Source organism: Euprymna scolopes, chromosome 36, assembly GCF_053919585.1.
Source record: "Euprymna scolopes isolate OS-2025 chromosome 36, ASM5391958v1, whole genome shotgun sequence".
In the NCBI taxonomy this organism is placed as follows: Eukaryota; Metazoa; Mollusca; class Cephalopoda; order Sepiida; family Sepiolidae; genus Euprymna; species Euprymna scolopes.
Genome location: NC_136517.1, coordinates 85,180,009 through 85,202,069, shown reverse-complemented (window position 1 = coordinate 85,202,069; position 22,061 = coordinate 85,180,009). Strand labels below are relative to the sequence as shown.

Sequence of the window (22,061 nt, the reverse complement as noted above, 5' to 3'; positions counted from 1 at the left end):
AGTGGCCAACTGGACCATTTTTTGGAAGGAGGGGGGGGGGTCTGGTTTTCGCGTCGCTATTTTCGCAAGTCACGCATGCATATTAAACTAAAACTATGTTTAGGAAGCTTATTTTGCGACGTCATGACGTCATAAGTAGGGCTGTGAAAACAGCATATTCTTTCCATTGTTTTGACTCTTGAGTATATATCCATCAATAGCTTATATGTTTTTTTTATAAATTGATGTAGTTCTCGGTTGATTGACTGTGTCGGATATATACTCAAGAGTCAAAAGAATGAAAAGAATATTCTGTTGTCACAGCCCTAGTCATAAGTGCTTGTGGGCTAAAGCATTTGCGGCTTCTGTTTTTGTTTTTTTTTCAGTTGCACAGACACTCCCTGCTGTTTTGATTCATTTATTTGTTTTTTGTTTTTGTTTTTTTGGGAGGGGTTCCAGCGCACGGACAACAAAAAGCACTCAATATCCTTAATATAACAGCCATGTCCAAATGGAACTTCATGTCGACCTGGAAAACGCTAAGTTTCCATGCTAGTCATTTAGAAAGCCATTTTTATCATAGAGGGGGGGGGGAACTTTTCCACCATTCTGTACTTTCACCTAAGAAAGTAATAATGTTAGGGCATCATCCCTACAGCTTCTGATGATGGACTATTCCTGATGTCATTTTCGGTAAGCAGGTTCTGCTTTCCAGCGAATCTGGATCCAAGACTCAGAGGGAGATAGTCGTAACATTAACTTGTCCTTCAGTTGAGCGGAGTCTTCACTCAATATGCTTGTCTGTATTTCTGTGAATATATTATTAATTTCACTGTTTCTGAATCTTATTATCCCTTTTAACATTTACACCACAACAAATAAAAAATGAGATAGATTTGAAAATTGAATTTAACTTGAAAATCCTATCTAAAAAAGCACAGTCTGTAAACTGTACAATCAACATTTAAAAAAATTTTTTTTTTAAGAAAACAAATTGAACTTTTAGCTTTATACCATAATTATGATATTCCAGGAAAATAATTCCTTTTTTTTTTCTCCCCACGTCTGACTCCATCTTCTTGACTTTCAATAATGGCAGCAATATTCAGTGGGGATATTTATTTTCAAAAACAAAATTACTGGATGTCTTTCTGAAACTGTTTGTGATCAGTATTTATTTTTCCATCACAAGTAAGTACATCATGCATGTTTGTTGCTATTTTTTTTCTTAACATCCATATTCAATCTAGGTGGAACCATAGACAAGCACCCTTAATTTTGTCGGGGGTCAGGATCAGTAGAGAAGAGAGCAAGTCTTTCCTCAGCTGGCATTCCAAGGTATGTTCCTCAAATTCTGCTGCCGTTGCTGCAGCAAGTCCTCAAAGCATTTCACCATCATAGACGTGCGCGGCCCCGTTTTCCAGACAAACCCGTTTTCGTCCACCAAAAAGGCTTCGATGGTCACAGAATAAAGGCCAGGCACAGGAAGGGCGAGGAGAAAACTAGAGCTGAAGTAATCATTCTGCGGTTCAATTGTTTTGCTTAGCTTCACTGGCGGAAGATTGGAATTCTGGGGAAAACAAAAGAAGGAAAATAAATTTGATAAATTAAAATAATAATCATTAATATGAATGCCCCCCTCCCACTTCCATGTTGGGAAGTGGGGGGAGAAAGAGAAAATATGAGAAAACACAAAAGGAAGTGAGATTATTAGTAAAACAAAGGATTAAGAAATAGGGTTGGTGGAAAAACAATGGATAGGAAGTTGTTTACTAAGGAAGACAAAAGAGAGCTGAGGTGAAATTGTTGGTCATTGTGTGGTGCTTGAGCCAGATCCAGAGAGCTTTGAGAGATTGAAATGAATTAATAGACCAATGAACAAAGCCTTATAGGAAAACTAAGATGTGGACCATATTTTTGCTTTCGTTTATAATTTAATTTTGGGGGTGAAGAGGAGAAGTGGCGGAAGCTATTAATAAAAATGAACCCCCCACCCACCCCACTAGAAAAAAAAACAAAAAAAAAAAAAACTTTCCTTCTGCGGACGGGACTCTCCAATGGCGAAACCTCTGTCCCATCGACAAAATGTTGCATCCCTCTGCCGGTTCTACAAGTATTTTAATGGTGAATGCTCTGACGAACTGCAAGCACTTGTGTCCCCACGACGTAAACACTCTCGACAAACCAGACAGGCAGCAAAATCCCACCCCCACACAGTAGAGATCCCTAGATGTAAAAGAGCTTTCTCCAGTAGTTTCTTCCCCAGAACCGCTAGACTTTGGAATTCCATTCCAGGTTCCTGCTTCCCCAACTGTACTGACATGCAGAAGTTCAAGTGTAACGTGAACCGACATCTTGCTGTCAAATCCCAACATAGTACCCCAGTAGCTGTTGCCCCTGATAGTAGCTCTCTACATCAAAGTGGTAATATGCCTTGTTTAGGGTAAAAAAAAACAAAAGAACACCACCCCAAAAATTGTGATAACCTAAAATAGGACTGGCTGGGCTGAAAAAAAAAAAAAAATGAACAAGATGGTAGCAAAGTAACTGTTATTGGCTATGGTAACATTTATTTGTTATATATTTTATTTTTTTTATCACTTTTTTGAATCGTTGTTTCGAAAACTTGCATTTTGTCTTGAGAAGGCCTTTAAAAACTTTGAAAAGCCTTGGAAAGTCCTTGAAAATGGACACTGAAAATCTATACGAACCCCGTAAAGGGAAATAGAGAAAAGAAACAAAACAAATGAAAAAAAAAAAAAAATAACTGAAATGCAGTAAAAGTAGTACGTTATCCAGGATCGGAGTTTGTTATGCAATGATGTGGTATATTACATTGATTGAGCGCAATTTTACCAGAAGTCTGGTTAAGGAATAAGACCCCCCCCCTCCCACACACACACACACACACACTCGAGAGTGCAACTGATATTTACAGAATGTGTTGGAGCTTGTGTTTTTGTTTGTTTTATTTTTTATACTTGTGTGAACCTGCGCACACCCTCTTGACAGCTGCCAAGGTGAGAGGTGGCTACACAACCAGAAGATAAAACGAAGAAGAAGACCATGTAATCAGTGTGGCGGTCAGCAATTGTTGTCGAGCGGAGTAGCATGTTGTTGCACACGGATCTGAATGGCCCAAACAGCTGAAATCCATTTCAAGAAATTGTTACATCGTTAATAACAAACCAAAAATGATCAAATATATAGTCATCCATAGACATACTGTTTGGTTGTATTGCAGCTCTTCAGTGAGGCTAGACACAGCAAGGGCTGAAGCCAAGATCAAAACACAACTGTCAAATTAACAGTCAATGCTCCTAACCATTTAGACGTTACTCATGAGCTTTGAGTAAGTAAAATCTCAACGAGTGTTCCATTTGTTTACATAGAGCTTTGCATTTTGGCTAATGATAGTTGGTCATTTAACTTCCCACAATGCACAACCCATACAGGTGTAGAGACGTTAACTAGCTGTACATCCTCTCTGTGTTGTAGGGAAGTTTTGTTTTTTTTTATTTTAATTTTCAGTTGTTTGAAAATTTTAAAACTTATACAAAAAATGAGAAAAAATTGTGGAGGAGAAAAAACTGGAAAATAAAATAAATCCAAATGAAATTTATTTAATCATTCAAACGGTAGTGTTTGAATATATGGTTAAGTGGCAGTTTTAGTCATTTAGAACTGCTTTAAAGCTTCACCGTTCACTCATTTTTCAAGCAAATTTCAAACAATTATTGCAGTTTATAGATCACCTTCTCAGTTATATTGTGAAAAAAATTTTTTTCAATTTTCGTTCAGTAAAACAAAAGTTATGATGAATTTTCTGGTGTTCAAAATCATAATATGTAAGGAGGTGAGTGACGTTTTTTATGACTGGTTTCCATAGCAACCACGTCGCTTCATCGACTACTGTTGCTACTAATTCACTGCTGTCACAAAAAAAAAGAAATAGCAAGTGAAACAGAGAATGAAAGAGAGATAATTGGGGGGGGATTTTATTGACAGCAGACGAGTACCATACATTGTTATTACATATGTATTTATGAGCGGCAAAAAATAAAACTGAAATTAAAGAACAAGTGAATTTATTGGAAACCTGGACAAATTGTGAATTACAATAGAAAAATGTGAGCATGGAAAGTAATATGGTTAAGCTTAAACATGGAAAAGTAAAGGACTAGTTGTTAAAACTGGAAAAGAAAAGGACAAGATATTCTAGTAAAAAATATAAATTTATAACTTAAAATATTGCAGTATTAAGAATTTTTTTTTTTAATTCAATTTATAGCATTATATAATCAATTCTTAATGCGGCAATATTTTAAGTTATAAATTTATTATGTTTCTTACTAGAATATCTTGTCTTTTTCTTTTCCAGTTTTAACAACTAGTCCTTTACTTTTCCATGTTTAAGCTTAACCATATTACTTTACATGCTCGCGTTTTTCTATTGTAATAGGGACATGAATAGCTAAAATAATTAAAATCCATCTCGAGAAACGGTTACGTCTGATTACGAACGTTGTTATCAGTAACAGCATGATATGACCATACGAGATTGAGGGAGAAAAGGTAAACTGTGTGATGACATGATTACCTTGATTCCAATGGCAGCCAGAGCAGCAGCTGTCGTATGACTTTGACTCTGGAGGACAGACGTGATGTTGACATTAACCGCCTGTGCCCGACGATAGAAGTTTGGTTGGTTCCCATGCTGAATTACCCCTTCCACCTTGAGGGCTAAATGCGTGTCAGGCTGTACAGAAACTGGATCCACTGTGTTGTGCGGCTGAGGCGAGATGGCCAACTGAAAGAAGAATAGAACGAGATATCGATTGAACAAGAAAGGAAAACGGATTTCTTTTAAATAAGAGACAGACATAACACAAAAGTAGTTCATACTTGTTTATAGTTTGAACCATTTTACGCAATCTCTAAACTTTATAGGACAATGAAAGAAAAGTGGAACTTGTGACTAAGGCACCATGCCATAGTGATTGGGAACTGCTGTCTTAACCCTTCCAACCCTGACATATATCAGCCCTAGCAACATAGCTAAAAATATGACCGGGATGTTATTTCGACCTAACAATATGTTATCAAATAGTTTTGTCAATCGCCAATTGTCTTTTTGGTTAATTACAAGGTAGAATGATAAATTTGTCACCCTAAAGAAAAGAACACTGCATCTTTATTTTGGAACTTTTATTGAAAAAATCAATTCAGATAATTTGATTACATGGTAGGGTTGACATCTATTCAATTTAGCCACCTCCATCAGTCTTGACAGACTAGGAATACCAACTGTAAGGGTGCTTGCACGTGGAATTTTTGTGGCAAGAGTTGTGTAATATCCAACCACACCTCTCCGAGTTGGCGTTGTTAAATAGCAGGGGCAAGTGGAGGTCCAGGACGACTGATAACAATGTCAAGATAAGTGGAGAGCACATACAGTGCCAAGAATTTCCAAATGGTCATCCATCTGGTACTAGCCAGGCTCAAACGTATACACGGACCTAACTAATCTAGAGGACCCCCCCCCCCCCAAAAAAAAATAATAATAAAAAAAAACAAAAACACATCTCACCTTAACTTCTGTCATTTGTAAACTTTGGAAGAAATATCGTGGATATCCAAGGGAAGTATGAATCAAAAATTCTGCCGATTCACAAAGGAAAGCCATGTGCTGAAGAGATAAACAAAAGGGAATTACAGCTAAAAGAAACACACATTACAGCCATTATGCAATCAACACACTTTAGAGGATGTTTGTCAAACATGTGGCCCATGGGCAGCATGCGGCCCATCATAGACACATTTACGACCCGCACAAATGATCTCCCTTTCTCCCACAACTCATTAGCAGGTGTTTGGTCCGTTTCAATGTAGTAGAAGTGGGAGGAGATAATTTTCAGTAAAATCTTATAAAAAATAAAATATTTAAGCTTAAATAATAATTTAGCCTAAATGTTTCTTTTTTTTGTATGGGTGCGCCTAACTACTAGAAGTAATTAAAGTTTCCTTATTCTAATGTGTAATTTTTTACGTTTTTAAAACAATATTTTTATTGTATGGGCGTACTCTCCTTTATTTAAAACTAGCCTGGGTTCCCGGCGTTGCCCAGGTGTTCGGAGGTGTGTGTTGAGCAAAAAAAAAAAAAAGAGTGGTAGTAGGTAGGCAGGCTTGAACCTGTACCAAGAAGGGGGGAAAAGAATGTGAAAAAAAAGTGACGTCTTTGCTGTTGCATCCATTGCCAAACCAGAAGTAACAAAAGTTTAAATTAAGGCTAGTCAATTGAAATTGAAAAGAGGCGATGACTTTCGAAAATATTGGCGAAAAAAGTGATCTCTCTTTGTAGAAAAGTGCCCAGTTGAGGGTGAAGGAATTAATGTTTTTAACCAATTTCTCGATATTTGTCGTTCAAAAGGTCGAGCTACAAAACGATACTGATCTCGTGAAAATCAGTCGTCTCTGTTGAAAGTTTTAGGCAGACATACATGCATAGATTTAAACAGACAGGTAAGATTTATATTATAGACTAGCGGGGGGTACCCGGCATTGCCTGGGTGTTTGGAGGTGTGTGTATTAAAAAAAAAAAAAGTTGGCCAGATGTTTGGAAGTGTAAAAGAAAAAAGTTTTAGTAGGAAGGTAGGCTTGAACCCCCGAACCCTTCACGCGAAGGTGGAAACGAAAGGGAAAAAAAAGCCAGACACCTAACCATCTCGGCCACGAGGGGAGAGGAATTGATAAGCGTGTTAAGTTAAGGTTTATAAAACGAAATTTGCAGGTGCGAGGAAGTTAAGTGGGATGATATTTGACCTAGTTTTGCGCTGCGAGCCAGTTACTGTTTCCCTCGTCCCATCATTCGCTTTTCGAAGACGCAGCAATCGAAAATAACTGGTAAAAGTCGGGCAAATTAAAGATAGCCAGGACCCCCGTTCTTGTTGTAGTTATTATGATTTAGACGGGATATAAAAAGTTTTAAGAAGGAGCGAGCCGACGCAGAAGACCGACGAAAAAAGCCTTTTGCAGACATACACACACACACACATTTTCACTTATATTTTATCGATGAAAGTGAAAAGTTGAATTCTGATGATTATCTCCCTTTAAAAATGCAGTAAAAACTATATTTTGAATCTGTCTCTATAAAAGAAAATGATTTTATTTAAAAATTTATGAAAGATGAATTTAATTGTTTGTCAGTGTATGTGTGTGTGTGTAGGGGAAAAAAAAAGTTCTGGTAAACAAGTATGCTCAAACCCGAAGCCTTGAGGCGAAGGCAGAAAAAAAAAGTGGTAACTTGATAACTTACCACGACGCTAAGATTTAACCACAGTCAACCATCAATTTAGCATAAAGCACTCATCCTAAGTCAACAGGCCATAACTTTTACTCGTTTTTAACAGATTAAAAAGTCTAATCTATATTATATTTCCCTTTGCTTGTCTGTTCGTTCCACTTTTTCTCAGAAACTAATGCACCAAGTTGCCTGAAATTTTTTATAAGGTGCAGCAAACTGGGTATTATGGTATCCATTCGATGCAGTTAGAAATTAATAAGGATTAATGTTTACTGCCAAAATGAACGCAAAATCGACATAGATTTGGCATAAAGCAACGGATTATAACTTTTTAACGAACTAAATAGTCTAGTTTTATATTTGAGATAAAAAAAAAATCAAAAAAAATCAGCCAACCAGTTGACAGAGAGAAAGAAAGTGCTGATTACATGACAAATGCAGGGAGGATGAATTGTCCATAAACTTTGTGAGCAAGCAAAGAGAAGGGAGTAAATATTTAAAAAACTGAAAATATGATTTTGAAAAATATTTTTATTTTTGTTTAATTTTTCATTTCAATAAATATTTCATCAATACAAAATAAAATAAAACTTTTAATAAAAATTTGTTTCTAAATAAGATAAAACAATATGTATAATTATTAACTATAATTTTTAAATATTTAATTTCATTAATTATTATTGCAATTATTAACTGTAATTTTTAAATATTTAATTTCATTAATCTCTATATAAATAAAATGAACTCATTTTTTCCCGTCGGATTTTGACATTAATAGGATTAAAAATCAAGATATTTCATGCAAATATAATATGCACAAACGGCAGAACAATATCTGAGGTGTGTTATAGGCTTATTATTTCTCAAATTCCTCGATAATCTTAGATTTCTATACTTTTTCTGCTGAGAAGTCACGGCCAAAATCGGTTAAGATCAATGGAAGTAGTAAAATATTTTCTCTCTAATAAATTCCTCCTCCCCCTGCCACCACTTAACACCGTTTGGGGATCGTTCACAAGGAACAGTTGAGAAGAGAACACTGGTTTGGCTTCGTAGTTCTTTCATGTGAAGTTATTTAAAATCACTAAACTAAGGCTGCAGTGCTCTGTGGCGTAGTGGTTAGCGTGCTGGACAATTCACATTATATTTTCACGTTCGCGCCGACCTACCGTAGTCGTTTTTTTTTTTTTTTTTTCCTAAACAACTGGAATGGACTTTTCTTGGTGGCCGAAGTGATAACGTTGCAGATGTTTGTTTTTTTTTGTTTTTTTTCACACTTTATTTTCCTACTTTTACTCATGACTCCGGGTTTGATCCTTCCTACTTACCTACCATAACATTTTTTAAAACTCCCCCCCCCCCGGTCCCGGAAACAAACACTCGGGCAACGCCGGGTACCCCCGCTAGTTAAAAATAAAATTTTAAATAAAATAAAACAATGTGTAATTAATAAATATAATTTTTAATTAATTTTATTAATACAAAATAAAAATTTTTAAATAAAACATTTTTTTTAAATTAAATAAAACAATATAATGTGCAATTATTAAATTTAATTTTTAATTTCAATAAATATTTCATTAATACTAAATAAAATAAAATTTTAAATAAAATTTTTTTTTTTTTAAATAAAGTAAAACGATATGTGTAATTATTAAAGCTATGTTGAAGTGTTATAACTTTACCTTGTGGGTCAATATGGATCCATTGGAAAGCTGTGTAATCTTGTGAAGTTGGTCAGCGATCGCAAGAAGGGTGCTACAGAATTGTTGATTGACCGGGCATTTCTGGTCAGGGATTTCCTTAAAACCTGTCGCCTTGTCAAAAGACAATGCTTCACTGAAAAAAAAGGTACAAAGATACTGTTACATTCACATATTCTGTACCATAGATGTTAAAAAAAAGTAGAGATTTGCTAGCACATGTTCCCAAATTTAAGCCAGCCGGCAGGCAGGGACAGGAACATCTCATGAGTTAGACCTTCATTTTGAACGGCAACGTTTGTTGTTAGGAGGAAGGGTCATTGTGAAGGGAGGATTGGTTGGTTGGTTGGTTTTTGTTTTACGGCATACCAACCCTTTTCAGGTTATTTAATGCCAAATCCAGTGATTTTGAAGAAAATTTTTTTAATAGAATATATTTGCTGTTTTTTTGTTTTTTTTCAAGTCGATTTCTATTTAACCCATAGTTGGGACCCTAACAGGTACTACCACTCCGGGTCAGAGTGGACCTGGAAACAATGGTGATTAAAGGGTGGCTCCACACTCCCCAAAGCCCGCAAGCTGGGGGCGTCACCATCGGATATAGTTTAAGGTCATATCCAGAACCAGTGAGAGGAGAAAGTAAAAAAATTAAAAAGTGCGACAGTGTTTTTTGAGCAGTAAGATGAGTGGATACAAAGGGAGGTTCCTGCTGACATAGCAGTGAATTTTGTTTCATCCAGAAGTGGGTATCCCACTCCCGATGCAAAAAAAAATTGTGGGTAAATTTAAGAGTCCATAATTTTGGTGAAAAAAAAAAAAAAAAAAAAGAATTTCAAACCTTCATAAAATCAACCCCACCACGTGTCAGAAATGAGTCATCCTTAACGAGAAACTTATAAAAGATACATCTCAGTTTAATAACAACAGCAATAAGAAGGAAGATGCTTCAGTCATTAAAATTTAATTACTCATGTTTTCGTAAAAAATAAAAAAAGTAAAAAAAATAAAAAAAAGTAAAAATTATTACAAATCTTGTGCTGCGAAAGACTTGGCAACTAACTTCCCTAAATTACACAGACATTGTTTTGTTCCGTATTATTATTATTATTTATATATTATTCATTTATTTTTCATTTATTATTTATTTATTATTATTTATTATTTATTTATTTTTCATTTATTATTATTTATTTTTCATTTATTATTATTTATTTTTATTCATTTTTTATATATTATTCATTTTTTATATATTATTCATTTTTTATACATTATTCATTTTTATATATTATTTATTTTTTATATATTATTTATTTATTTATTATTTATTTATTATTTATTTTTTATATATTATTTATTTTTTTAACATTAATAATTTTTTTGTTAAATCTCCCACATGTTTCTTTGTCTTTGAATGTTTTCCAACAATTATTGCAATCCGTTTATATTGTGCATAACAATACAAAGATATTATAAGTTGGTATCGTATAACATTCATAGTATTGGATGAGAAGGGGGGGCAGCAAGTAAAGCTTTTCTTTATCTTTGCATGTCTTTAAAGCATGCGATTGTAAAACAGATACAAATTTATTTTTAGTTGACCTTTCACAATTAAATATTTTCATTTACTAGCCAAACCCACATGATTTTTAGAATATGACATCTTAGTTCCATGACGAGTATGTACTAGTGGTGGGACGATTAATCGTAATCGGAATCGTTAATCGTAAGAATCGTGTATTTTGGGAGGTATCGGAATCGCATCGTTAAAAAATACCTTAATTTTCCGATTCCTTCATTACGATTCTTTTAGTCTGATGTTGAAAAAAAGAAAAAAAATTCCTGATATTTCTAACCGCAAGAGAGAAATAAAAAGAAACCAAAGAAATTCATTATTAACAAGGCAATGCTTAGTGCCCCTCCCTTACAAGGTTCATTCATTCAGATCTATTGTAATCAAAACTACAAAAGAGTTAACTTAAAAAGAAGTATGCAGGGCTCTACATTGCGAGTAAAAACAAACAACAAAAAACGCTCATCTTTTTGGCGATTGTTTTTTTTTACTGAAAAATCTCCTAATAGTGAATGAAAATGCTTTTTCAACTTATATTTTCTTAAAATAAAACGAGCAAAGTCAAATTATTTAAACAGTAAAAGGTTTAATAGAACAATATACTTTTTTCTTTTGAAAGAAATATCTCTAAAATGAAATTGATCACGTTGTATTATTTCGCAAAGTTTTGACAGTAGTCGGTTTCTTTTGAAGTTTCAAAAAAATCGATCCCATACCTATCTCTTCCAAACCTAAAGTTATTAAATAACCCTTTCGTTAATTTAAGGGTAATTAATTCAATTCAGTCAAGTTTTTTTTTTTAATTTCATTGAAATAAAATCCATTATTTTTTTTTCTCCAGAAAGATAAAACCCTGAATTTGATTATATTAAAAGCAGAATAATATAATCTTTTTTCTAGAATTTTAAATTGAAAATTAAAAGTGTTTTGCGCAGTTTTTTGCTGAACGAAAAAGAAATTAATATATATATTTTTAAAAGGTTTTGTGATCAATTAATTTTTATGTCGAAATGATAAAAAAGTATTTATAAATAGAATTTTACTAAGGACTTATAATTTAGCAATATTGAACCGCATCAACCATGTGTGAATTGAACACAGTCAACCAAAAAAAAATTCAAAAGAAAATGCTGGTTTGTATTACTGTACACATAGATTCGAAAAAGTTGTCAAAAAACAAATATATAACAAATAAATGTAATCAAAGGCAAGATAAGTTATTTTTCTACCTAACTGGATATATTTTTCGGGTTTTTATTCAATGTAACATGTTTATTCAGCTCGAAAAGCATACAGTGTTTACCGATGTATTGGAAAATTCAAAATGGCGCCTGACACTCTCTTTAACACGGTAAGTTCAGAAAAAGATGTTATAAATAATAAACTATACAAAATACTGCTAGAAACTCGCTCAATATATGTTACCGTGACATATTTTGACATATATTCGGTGTTTTTTTAATAGTATTTTGTCTAGTTTATTATTTATAACACCTTTTCCCGAACTTACCATGTTAAAGAGAGTGTCGGGCGCCATTTTGAATTTTCCAATACATCGGTAAATACTGCATGTTTTTCGAGCTGAATAAACATGTTACATTGAATAAAAACAAAACAAATGTATCCAGTTTGGTAGAAAATTAACTTATCTTGCCTTTGATAATATTTGTTTGTTATATATTTGTTTTTTGACAACTTTTTCGAATCTATGTGTACAGTAATACAAACCCGAAAATGCATATTTGCATTTCATTATGTAAACTTTTATACATTGGTTTAAAAAATTAAATTCTATAAGTTTTTTTTGTTAACTACCGGTTGGTACAATTTACCGCCCCATTCCTTTATATTTTTTTCTTTTTGTCTTTTTTAGCGGATTATTTTCAATTAATTATCCAAATAAGTGACTAGTTTTAAAACAAAATTTAATAGTAAATTATTTGTTTACAGATAAACTGAATTTTCTAATATGGCCCAAAGTCCAAAAAAAGTCTTTTTGAAGTTGATGAAGATGATGAGTTGAAAGCCATTTGCAAAGTCTGTCAAATTAAAATATCGCGAGGAATAAAACCATCTAACATGACCACAACCAACATGTTAAAACATTTAACTATGAAGCATCCAAATAAATTGGAGGAGCAAAATAAAAAAGAAAAGGAACAAAAAATTACCAACTAGTCACTCAGAGCAGTTTTATTAGTGAGGGTCGAAATCGTAGTGTCTTTTTTTTTTTTTGCCTACGTCATCATCTAGGTGTCACTATTTTTTTAACCCTCCTTAACTTCAAAGAGTAAATACAATACATACAACTCAAAAAATAATTTTTAAAAATGCTGATTCCATTCATGAAAAATTCTTTTAACTAGAAATTAAAACTTAGGTAAAGATAGCTGACTGACAGCAACAGGAGCACTGGTTAACTACTGAACCACGTGGAAAGGTGTGGGGGTGAGGAAAAGAAAGGAAATTAAATGATGATAATAAATTATGATAATCGTCTTTGAAAGGCACTAAACTCCTAAAATTTACTTCTTTAAAATTTTAGGCGGCACTCCCCGGCGATTTTAAAGCACTCTCTCTCTCTCTCTAAAAAAAAAAAAAAAAAAAAAAAAAAAAAAAAGATTTAATTTTTAAATTTGGGAAAGATATATTTATTATAACCGAATTCCTGTATGAAGACTGGATCTACTTTATTGGACGTTAATTTGTGAGATAAGTAATTTTTCAATGTTTAATATGTTTTTAAAGTTTCAATTATCAAATAAATTTTTTTAATTGCATTTATTTTTCAATTTATTTAAAAAAACAGGGTTTTATATGTATTTTTCAAGGTAACAAGCTTCGAAAGAAGTCTAATAAAAAAAAAAATCACTTAATTTTTAATTTCGACAACCCTGAGAATTTAATTATTAAAAAAATATTGAAATGTGACATTTTATTTAACATTTCTATTAGTTCAATTAATTTTCTTTCAATAATTCATTTCACTCAACAAACTTCACCATTTTTTGTTTGTTTTTTTTTTAAATTTTTTCTGTAATTTTGGTAATTATGTTTGCTCAATTTTATCTAGTATTTCATTTGTTTTTTATAGTGGTATCATTTTTATATGTGTTCCTTTGATATACCCTATTTCAAAATTAGTTTGGCTAAACTTATTCTTCACGTTAGAAACAACGTGTAAAAGCAATGAAAAAGTAAGAAAAAATAATAGGCGTTAACTACTCCTTGTGAATTATGGAGGTTTGAACAACTGCCGTCACAAATACAACTATCAATAGCTAAACAAAAATCGTTTTTGAAATTCCTTTAATTGTAACTTTTCGCTATACCTACCTTTTGGTATAAAACACAAAAACTTTTGATTAATGGTATTTCTCATATATGGTCGTTAACTTTGGAAAGGTTATTTTGTATCTACGGCGCCATATCACGTGGTATATTGTTTTTTTTTTTCATTACGCACGTTCATTTATAAATTATTTAATTAAATATTTATCTTTTTTATATTTAATTAGTATATATTTTCTTTCTCTTCCGCTATATTTTTTTAATTTAATTCATTAAATCTGTTAATTATGAGCACCAAAATAATGAATCGTGTGTATTTATTCTCTAATTTTCTTGTTTTTGTTCTGTTATATAAATTCTATTTTATTTGTTTTTTCTCTGAAGGATAAATTCTATTTTCTTTGAGTTTTTTTTTCTGTATTCCAATTAAGTAAAATAAATTTTCTCTAAAATAAATTTTGCTAATTTTTCCGTTTAGTTTACTATATAATTTTATTTAATCCAAAACACGACGGTGTAGACATAAAATATCTCTTCCAAAGTTAGGGAACATATTTGGGAACTACCGACCATAAGTATAAAACTACCTGGTATATTTCAAAACAATAAATTCCCTAGGAATCAGAATCGGAATCGTACTTGGTATCGGAATCGTTAATCAATATTTTCCTGGAATCGGAATAGTATAAAAATTAGGAATCATCCCAACACTAGTATGTACATCATAAAGATTTTTCTGTGTTTGTTTAAGAAGTGTAATTCTAAGTGTACAACAAATTTTATGTTGATACTTGAAGGTATAAACATTTTAATTTCTTCAGATATTTTTTAAACAGCCTTCGTTAAAAAAAAAAAAAAAATTGTTCTATTAAACTTTTATTGTTTGAATAATTTAACTTTGTTCGTTTTATAAAAAAAAAAAAACGTTGAAAAGATATTTTTCACTCAGTAGTGAACTTTGGAAGATTGCCAGTGAAAGCAATACAATTGCTAAAAAGATAAGCGTTTCATCATTTCTAGTCGCCACTTTGAAAAATCACTTGCAAATCACAATGTAGAGCCCTGGATACCCCACTTTTTTTTTTTCAGTCCTTTGCATTATTGCTGTATACTTCAAGTATGGGGGCAGTAGAGGACAAACAAAGCAGTTATAGTCAGAAACCAAATTATCTCTATGTTTGGGTTTCCACTATTGTAGCATAGTCCTAATGTTTGTAGGTCAGTTCTTTGAGTCCCTTATGATAGGTAGGTGGGGGGGGGTTACGGTGATTATCTCTTCTCTCAACTGGTCTATAGCTAAAACGATTGTTTTTTTATGGAATTGCTTCAAACAAGGCATAAAGCCACTTGATGTAAAGAAATAGAAAAATATTACTTCAAGATTCAAAAACTAGCCAATGATGAGTGTTTGATATATAAATACTGATCCAGAAAACAGCAATTCTCTCCCTTTTGTCAGAAACATCATTTATGGAATGCGAGGATTACAGGACAAAATAAAGTAAGAGGGAGTTATGAGGCTGCCGAAAGTAAACCCAAGATCCACTTTCTACACTCTTAATTTGTCAAATCATCACACTTACTGATGAGACAATCATCAAAGTGTCCCCACATATTATAGAATAATGTTAAGATAAAGACTATTGGAGGCATTTATACAGATACATAATAAAATCACATTCCAAGCAAAAATTCTTTGACATACTTACATACTATGCGGAAATAAGTATCTTCACCAAAAATTAAAATTGAGTAAAATTTTAATTAAAAATAAAAATCAGTTTTCATATTTTGACAATCTGCCATTTATTATTACTGCCTGACTTATCTCCCCCTGCTTTATAGGTATTTTTTCTATTATCAATGACAAATTGATAAACTATAATAGAACTGATTTTTATCTTTAATTAAACTGCTATTCAATTCTTCTTAAAAACATCTTCAGTTTTATTTTTACAACATTTGTGCTGATGTAACCTCTGACCTTCTCCAGGTGTATCTTGTTAAACTTGAGAATCTGTTGAACTGGTAAATCTGCACGGAATTTCAAACGGAACCATTTATTTAATCCAAGTGGGGTAGCATGTTCTCCTTCCATCAGCCATGACCAGATAGAAGTCTTAAGCAATTTGCAATTATATTCTTAGTATTACCTGCAATGAAGATTGAACCTTCAACCTTCAAAAGAGTGTCACTTACAGCTGAATTTTACCAAGTACTTTAGCTGTGCAGATTCCACAATGATGTCATGAATACAAGTACATCCGGGTCTTTCCTTCCTGCAGGATTGTGATTGGCTGATTAAGCCATAAATGCCGACTGGGGGAGTCGGCTGAGGAGAGACATCGAAAGATATGCAAACTCCCAACATTAGAAACACCAGCTGCGACTACGACAATTGTACAGTACGTAGACTTACCAGATTTTAAATCAAACTGAAGCAAGATTGTTAAGCAACATCAAACGATATATACCCCCTTTCCTGGGATCACATCAAACAAGATACACTTGAAGAAGCCGGAGATTATATTGGCCGCAACTTTGTGAAAATAACAATCAAGATTAGGATAGTCGTTTGAAATAATATGGATTATCAATCTTCATCCAAAAAAAAAAAAAAAAAATTTCATGAATAAAATGAAATCTTACCATGTCTGTCCTGTTTGTAAAATGGTGCTGATGGCTGTTTTCATCAATTCACTGCTTAAATGAAGACTGATTTTAAAAAGTCAAAGCATTTAATTCTTGTCCTGAATTACATGTTAAATTAAAAAAAAAACAAGGTCCCCCGTGAGCGCAGAGTGAATGAGGCATAAAAAAAAAAACAAGACTAAGTTCAGCATTGACCCCCTCCTCCCCTATTTAGCCCCAAAAGTCCCCAGGGGACGTCAAATTCTGGTGAAAATGAACAAACAGTGCAGTGTAAATTTGAGTTTTGCACCATGCAAAAAAAGAAATGACTCATTTAGCCCCAAAAGTCCCCAAGGCCTTAACAATAACATATTCAATTTTGAGTTCAGTATCATGTAAAACTGCTAAATAGACATACACAGAAACTTTTGGACAAATATGGTAAAATAGTCCCCAAAATGGAGTGTTTTTATTACCCCTAAAAGAGCCCCTGGGGCACACCCAAGAGTTATTGTGAAGTATAGACAAACAAAATTATATAGAAATCAGTTACAACTTTTCAGAAAGCTTTATAAAAATCCAAGGCATCAATTTTTTTTAATAAGCACATCTCCTCTGATCTCGAGTGCGTGGTTCAGTGGGGGAAGATGTGGCTGGTTACCTTTAATGCATCTAAAACCAAACTCCTATCTTTACATCATCGACGCTCTAATCCCCATCTGGCATCAATTGGGATGGATGGTTCTCGTCTGGGTGAGGCCCTGTGTTTTGACAAGCTTCTGGGTTTGTCCTTTACTCCTGATCTGAAATGGAACACGTAAATCAAGTCTGTTGCCTAAGTCGCTGGAAAGATGGTGGGATCCTTCTACCGCTCCAGACGATATCTCACTACTGATGCAATTCTCTATCTATATAAAAGCCAAGTACGTCCAAGGATGGAATACTGCTATCATATCTGGGCAGGAGCTGCTAAAAAGCCTATCCTGCCTTGACAGAGTACAAAATAGACTTCGTGGCTTAGTGAGGGATGCCCTTTTCTCTACCCTGCAACCTCTCTCCCAGAGAAGAGACGTTGCGAGCCTATCCTTGTTTTATCGTTATTTCCATGGCAGGTGCTCGTCTGAACTCCAATCTCTGGTCCCCCCTCGCCAATCTTTCATGAAAAACACCCGTCTAGCTGAATCCACTGTGAAAAATTTCCCCCACTCTTTATCTATGCCTAAATCAAAACGTGGATTCCATGAATAAAGCTTCTTTCTTAGAACTGCACGCCTCCGTCTGCCTGCTTCCCACCTGACTACAACTTGGATGTCTTCAAGTCCAACACAAACAAATTCCTGATGAACCGCCCCCTTAAGTAAACACTTCATCAAATCTCCACACTAACGTACTGTACTTGTAATAACCCTTATCCTTGAGTGGCTTCCGGGCCTTGATAAGTGGTGACTACTGTGTAAAAAAAAAAAAAAAAAATCTATATGATGTATGAGGTGCCTTAAATAAGTTTCCAAACTTTTTTTCGTATGGACACTTTTATTGATAGTACACACATGAAACTCTGGTCCCCTTCAAAGTAATCGTTTTGTTGTACCGTTCCAACAATTTTTGGAAGGCTCCAAAGTTGTCTCATAACGACAACCTCCAAGGTTTTGCTTGAGCTTAGGGAATAACCAAAAGTCACAGTGAGCAAGGTCTCAACAATAGGAAGGGTACTCTGTGGGTATTTTTAAATAAATGTGATCTAAATTTAAGATTTTAAAGTTTTTCCTTGGTTTTATAATTTATTTTATTAATATCAACAAGATACAAGTGATTCAAACTGTTTAACAGGGACTGTAGATATATCTTGAACCAGCTGTATAATGAACGAGCAGGATAACTATATTTTACAAAATAATAATAATATAAACATTTTTTATGGAGGTGTATAAACATGGAGGTGACTAACGCAGGGTTAATAGCTTCAACCTTGTTTTTTCTCTTTGCATAAAACTAATATATGAGCATCACTTTGGAACATCTATATATATAAAAGCGAAAATGTATGTATGTATGTGTGTTCGCTTTTTCTGTGTGTTTACAAAAGGCTTCTTTCAGAGAAGCGGTCGGTCGGTTCACAACTTTTAAAACTTTTTATATCACATATAAATCGTAAAATATCTCACAGTTAACAACGAAGCTCGCCTGTCTATTTAATTTGCTCGATTTTGGGAAGATAAATATTCAATATTTGTCGCTCGCCGCAAGTTGGTTAGTCTTTTTCCTATAACATCTTGGGGGTGGAAAAAAAGCGTTCAGCAGTAAATGAATACTATCCCGCAGCCAAACTCATTAAAACGGGCACCTGCTAAATTCAACTAATTAAATAAATTCAAACGTGTTTCTGTTAGCATCTCGTGGTGGGACAATGGTTAACATCGCACTTTTTTTTTTTCACACTTTAATTTACAACTTTGCCTCAAGGGTTCGGGTTCGGGTTCGATCCTCATACTTACTTTTTTTTTACCCCCCCCCCCAACACCCGAGCAACGCCGGGTACCCCTCGCTAGTCTATATATATAAAAGCGAAAATGTGTGTATGTTTGTGTGTATGTTTGTGTGTCTGCTAAAAACTTTCGACAGACACAACAAAAATTCACAAACTTGGTCTCATATGAAAGCCCCACCTTCCTGACGACAAATATCGAAAAATTGGCCCAAAGTGACCATCAGAAGTGCGTCAACTGATCGATTTTCTGCAGGGGGGGGCCCAAAAAAGTGACATTTTAATGTTAAACGTTACATATTTTTAAATCGATTCATAACTGCCCCCAAAAATACGGCCGCCAACTCTTCTACATAAAGTATACACGCGGCCGTTTATTTTGAGTCAACTTGTATTTAAAACCCGCTGAGTCATGTCACGTGATCTTAATGTCAGCAAGCTCTCATGGCGGTCTGAATTTACAATTTAAAAATGTTATCGGTAAAAAAAAAATTAATTAAAGCTAAACTATGAACTTCTACGCTATGGCAACGTTACCAAAGTTATTACCACATTCAAAATAGGTAGATACGATAGTTAAACGAAAAATAACAAGCGAAACATGTGAAGTAAAAAAAAAAAACAAATACGCTTACAAAAAATATTAACGAACAAAGTTTTTAAAAATAAAAACAGCCAGACGCCATTTTCCAGTCTTTAGAAAAACGAAGTGAGAGAGAGAGAGTGAGAGAGACAGAGAGAGTGAGAGAGACGCAAACAGAGAGAGAGAGAGAGAGAGAGAGAGAGATGTCTAGACAGAAAACGAGAAAAACGTTAACTTTTTCACCCCGAAATCGACAGGGGGGAGGGTCAACAACGCATGCGTCAGATGACGTCATGACGTCGTGACCTGATTTACTTTAAATAGTTGATAAACCGAACAAACTTAATATACGCCGCTTTAGCGCAGGTAGTTAAGGCCTTGGTTCATTATCTAAACGTTTTGGGTTCGAATCGTGGTGTGAGATGTTTTTTTTTTTTTTTTGTGTTTTACCACAAACACCCGGGCAACGCCGGGTACCCCTCGCTAGTCTATATATATAAAAGCGAAAATGTATGTTTGTGTGTATGTTTGGATGTCTGCTAAAAACTTTCGACAGACGCGACGAAAATTCACAAACTTGGTATCACATCGAAGCTCCAACCTTTGCTCGAAAAATATCAAAAAATTGGCCAAAAACGTCAACTTTTAAATATTAAACCAGTGTTTCGTTTTTCTGCTTTTTTTTTACTTCGCTTATTATTAGCGACACCCAAAAACACCCGGGTACCCACCGATTTTTTAAATTTTAATATCGAAACAGGCTTATTGAAGCCATTTTTCACGTGTTCGTTTTTCTGTTTTCATCGTTCGTTTGCTTTACGTTAGTTTTTTTTCCCCGCTTAAGTGTTAACATTGTTTTCTTTTTTTACTTCGCTTATAACAAACAAACCTACGTCGTCGTCGTAACGCTCGACGATTTCCGGCCGCGCACCTGTCAATTTCGTTCTTAAGTAAATTCAAACATCTTTCACTAACTCATTCTGGCTGGCCGATTTTATTTTCAAACTTCGCCTCAGGGCTTCGATTTCGATCCTAACCCCGAGTTCTTTTTTATTTAACACCACACACACCTACAAACACCCGGGCAACGCTGGGTACCCCCGCTAGTTTATATATATATATAAAATCGAAAATGTGTGTATGTACGTTTGTTTGTAAGTATGTACGTATGTGCGTTTGTATGTCTCACAAAAACTTTTAACACGGGTCACGGATTTTTGCCAGATCAGTATCATTTTAAAGTTCCAACCTTCACCCGACAAATATCAAAAAATTGTCCAAAAACATTAATTCCTTCACCCTAAAATCATCAGTTTTCTACAGGGAGGGGTCAGCAAAAACTGTCCTCTAATGATAAGTTCGCTTCTACGCATGCGTCATACGATGTTGGAACATGATTTAGTTTGAATATTTTAAAAAGCGACAATTTCGTGGACGTGGAATTCCGAGGATCACCGTTTATTAAGGCCTAGAGACCACTCAAGGATAAGGATTAATAAGTGTTAGGTAGATGGTGAGACATTATCAGTTATGATGGATGTGATGAAACAGGAGATAAATTCTAAAATGTCAAAAATGCAGATAATAGGTCCGACTGTTAAGCGAAGGTTTGTTTGGCAACAAGAATAAGTGAGTTATGCACAAGTTTCATGAATGCGACCGAACTAGCAAAGGCGTCTAGGCAGGAGTGCTTTCTAAAGAGATGATTTTTAAACTGCATCACTAATGTATGGGCGGATGCTTTTCGATATGCTATTAGATATGCCGTACACACACGCACACAAACGTATCTAAAGTATGCACCAGTTATCTGCCCTTGTGTTTTCAGATTTGTCCAACGGGTGGCGTTCCTTACTTCCTGTTTTGTTTTCTTTACCCACTTCCGTTCTCAATCTCTCTCTTTCATTCAAATCGTGGAGGCGAGTACACGCTTTTTCCATACACCTCGACAGGGCGTTATCCTTTTCAAGGTAAGAATGAATGCACGTGTTTATATTAACTCTCGTGATCACACACCTAGATGCATATACACAATGAAAGCATAAGCACAACGAACACTAAATTTCAACTTCATGCATGCTCGGTCTTACATTAGTGGCCTGGCAAGGCCACAGGGGAGACAACTGAAGCAGCAAAACTACAGCTGGCCTACCAGGACACTATATATACAAATGTAGGCAAATTTGAGCATATTTTATTGGTTTGAAAATATGGCTTCTTTTACCAATTGTCATAAACTTTTAACCTCAGCATAGTATTACAATCTTATTAATCTTCAAAAAGCCTGCAAATTTTAATGTAGTTTCATCCTATAGAACCAAAGATATGAGCATTTCAATATTCAATTCAAGTGTGTGTGTATATATATATATATATACATACACACACCACTTTTTTGGTAATTTTATAAGTTCGAAATGTTTTTTTTTACAAAGGAGTCACCACCTATCAAGGCCTGGAGGCCATTCGAGGATAAGGGTTAATGAGGGTACAGTGGTCAAGGGGAACATACC

General features: G+C 34.1%; 1 protein-coding gene across 1 annotated transcript in view; it reads right to left on the bottom strand.

Annotated features, from left to right (window-relative positions):
* Positions 1-396: 396 nt before the first annotated feature.
* Positions 397-22,061, bottom strand: part of LOC145260652 (integrator complex subunit 7-like) — a 116,768-nt gene continuing 95,103 nt past the window's right edge. The window contains exons 16-20 of the mRNA XM_080118988.1: positions 16,499-16,564; positions 8,971-9,124; positions 5,570-5,668; positions 4,580-4,789; positions 397-1,549 (exon numbers count right to left, since the gene is read on the bottom strand). Of these exons, the coding sequence (XP_079975114.1) occupies positions 1,301-1,549; positions 4,580-4,789; positions 5,570-5,668; positions 8,971-9,124; positions 16,499-16,564 (778 nt within the window). The 3' untranslated portion in view covers positions 397-1,300. The remainder of the gene's footprint in view (positions 1,550-4,579; positions 4,790-5,569; positions 5,669-8,970; positions 9,125-16,498; positions 16,565-22,061) is intronic.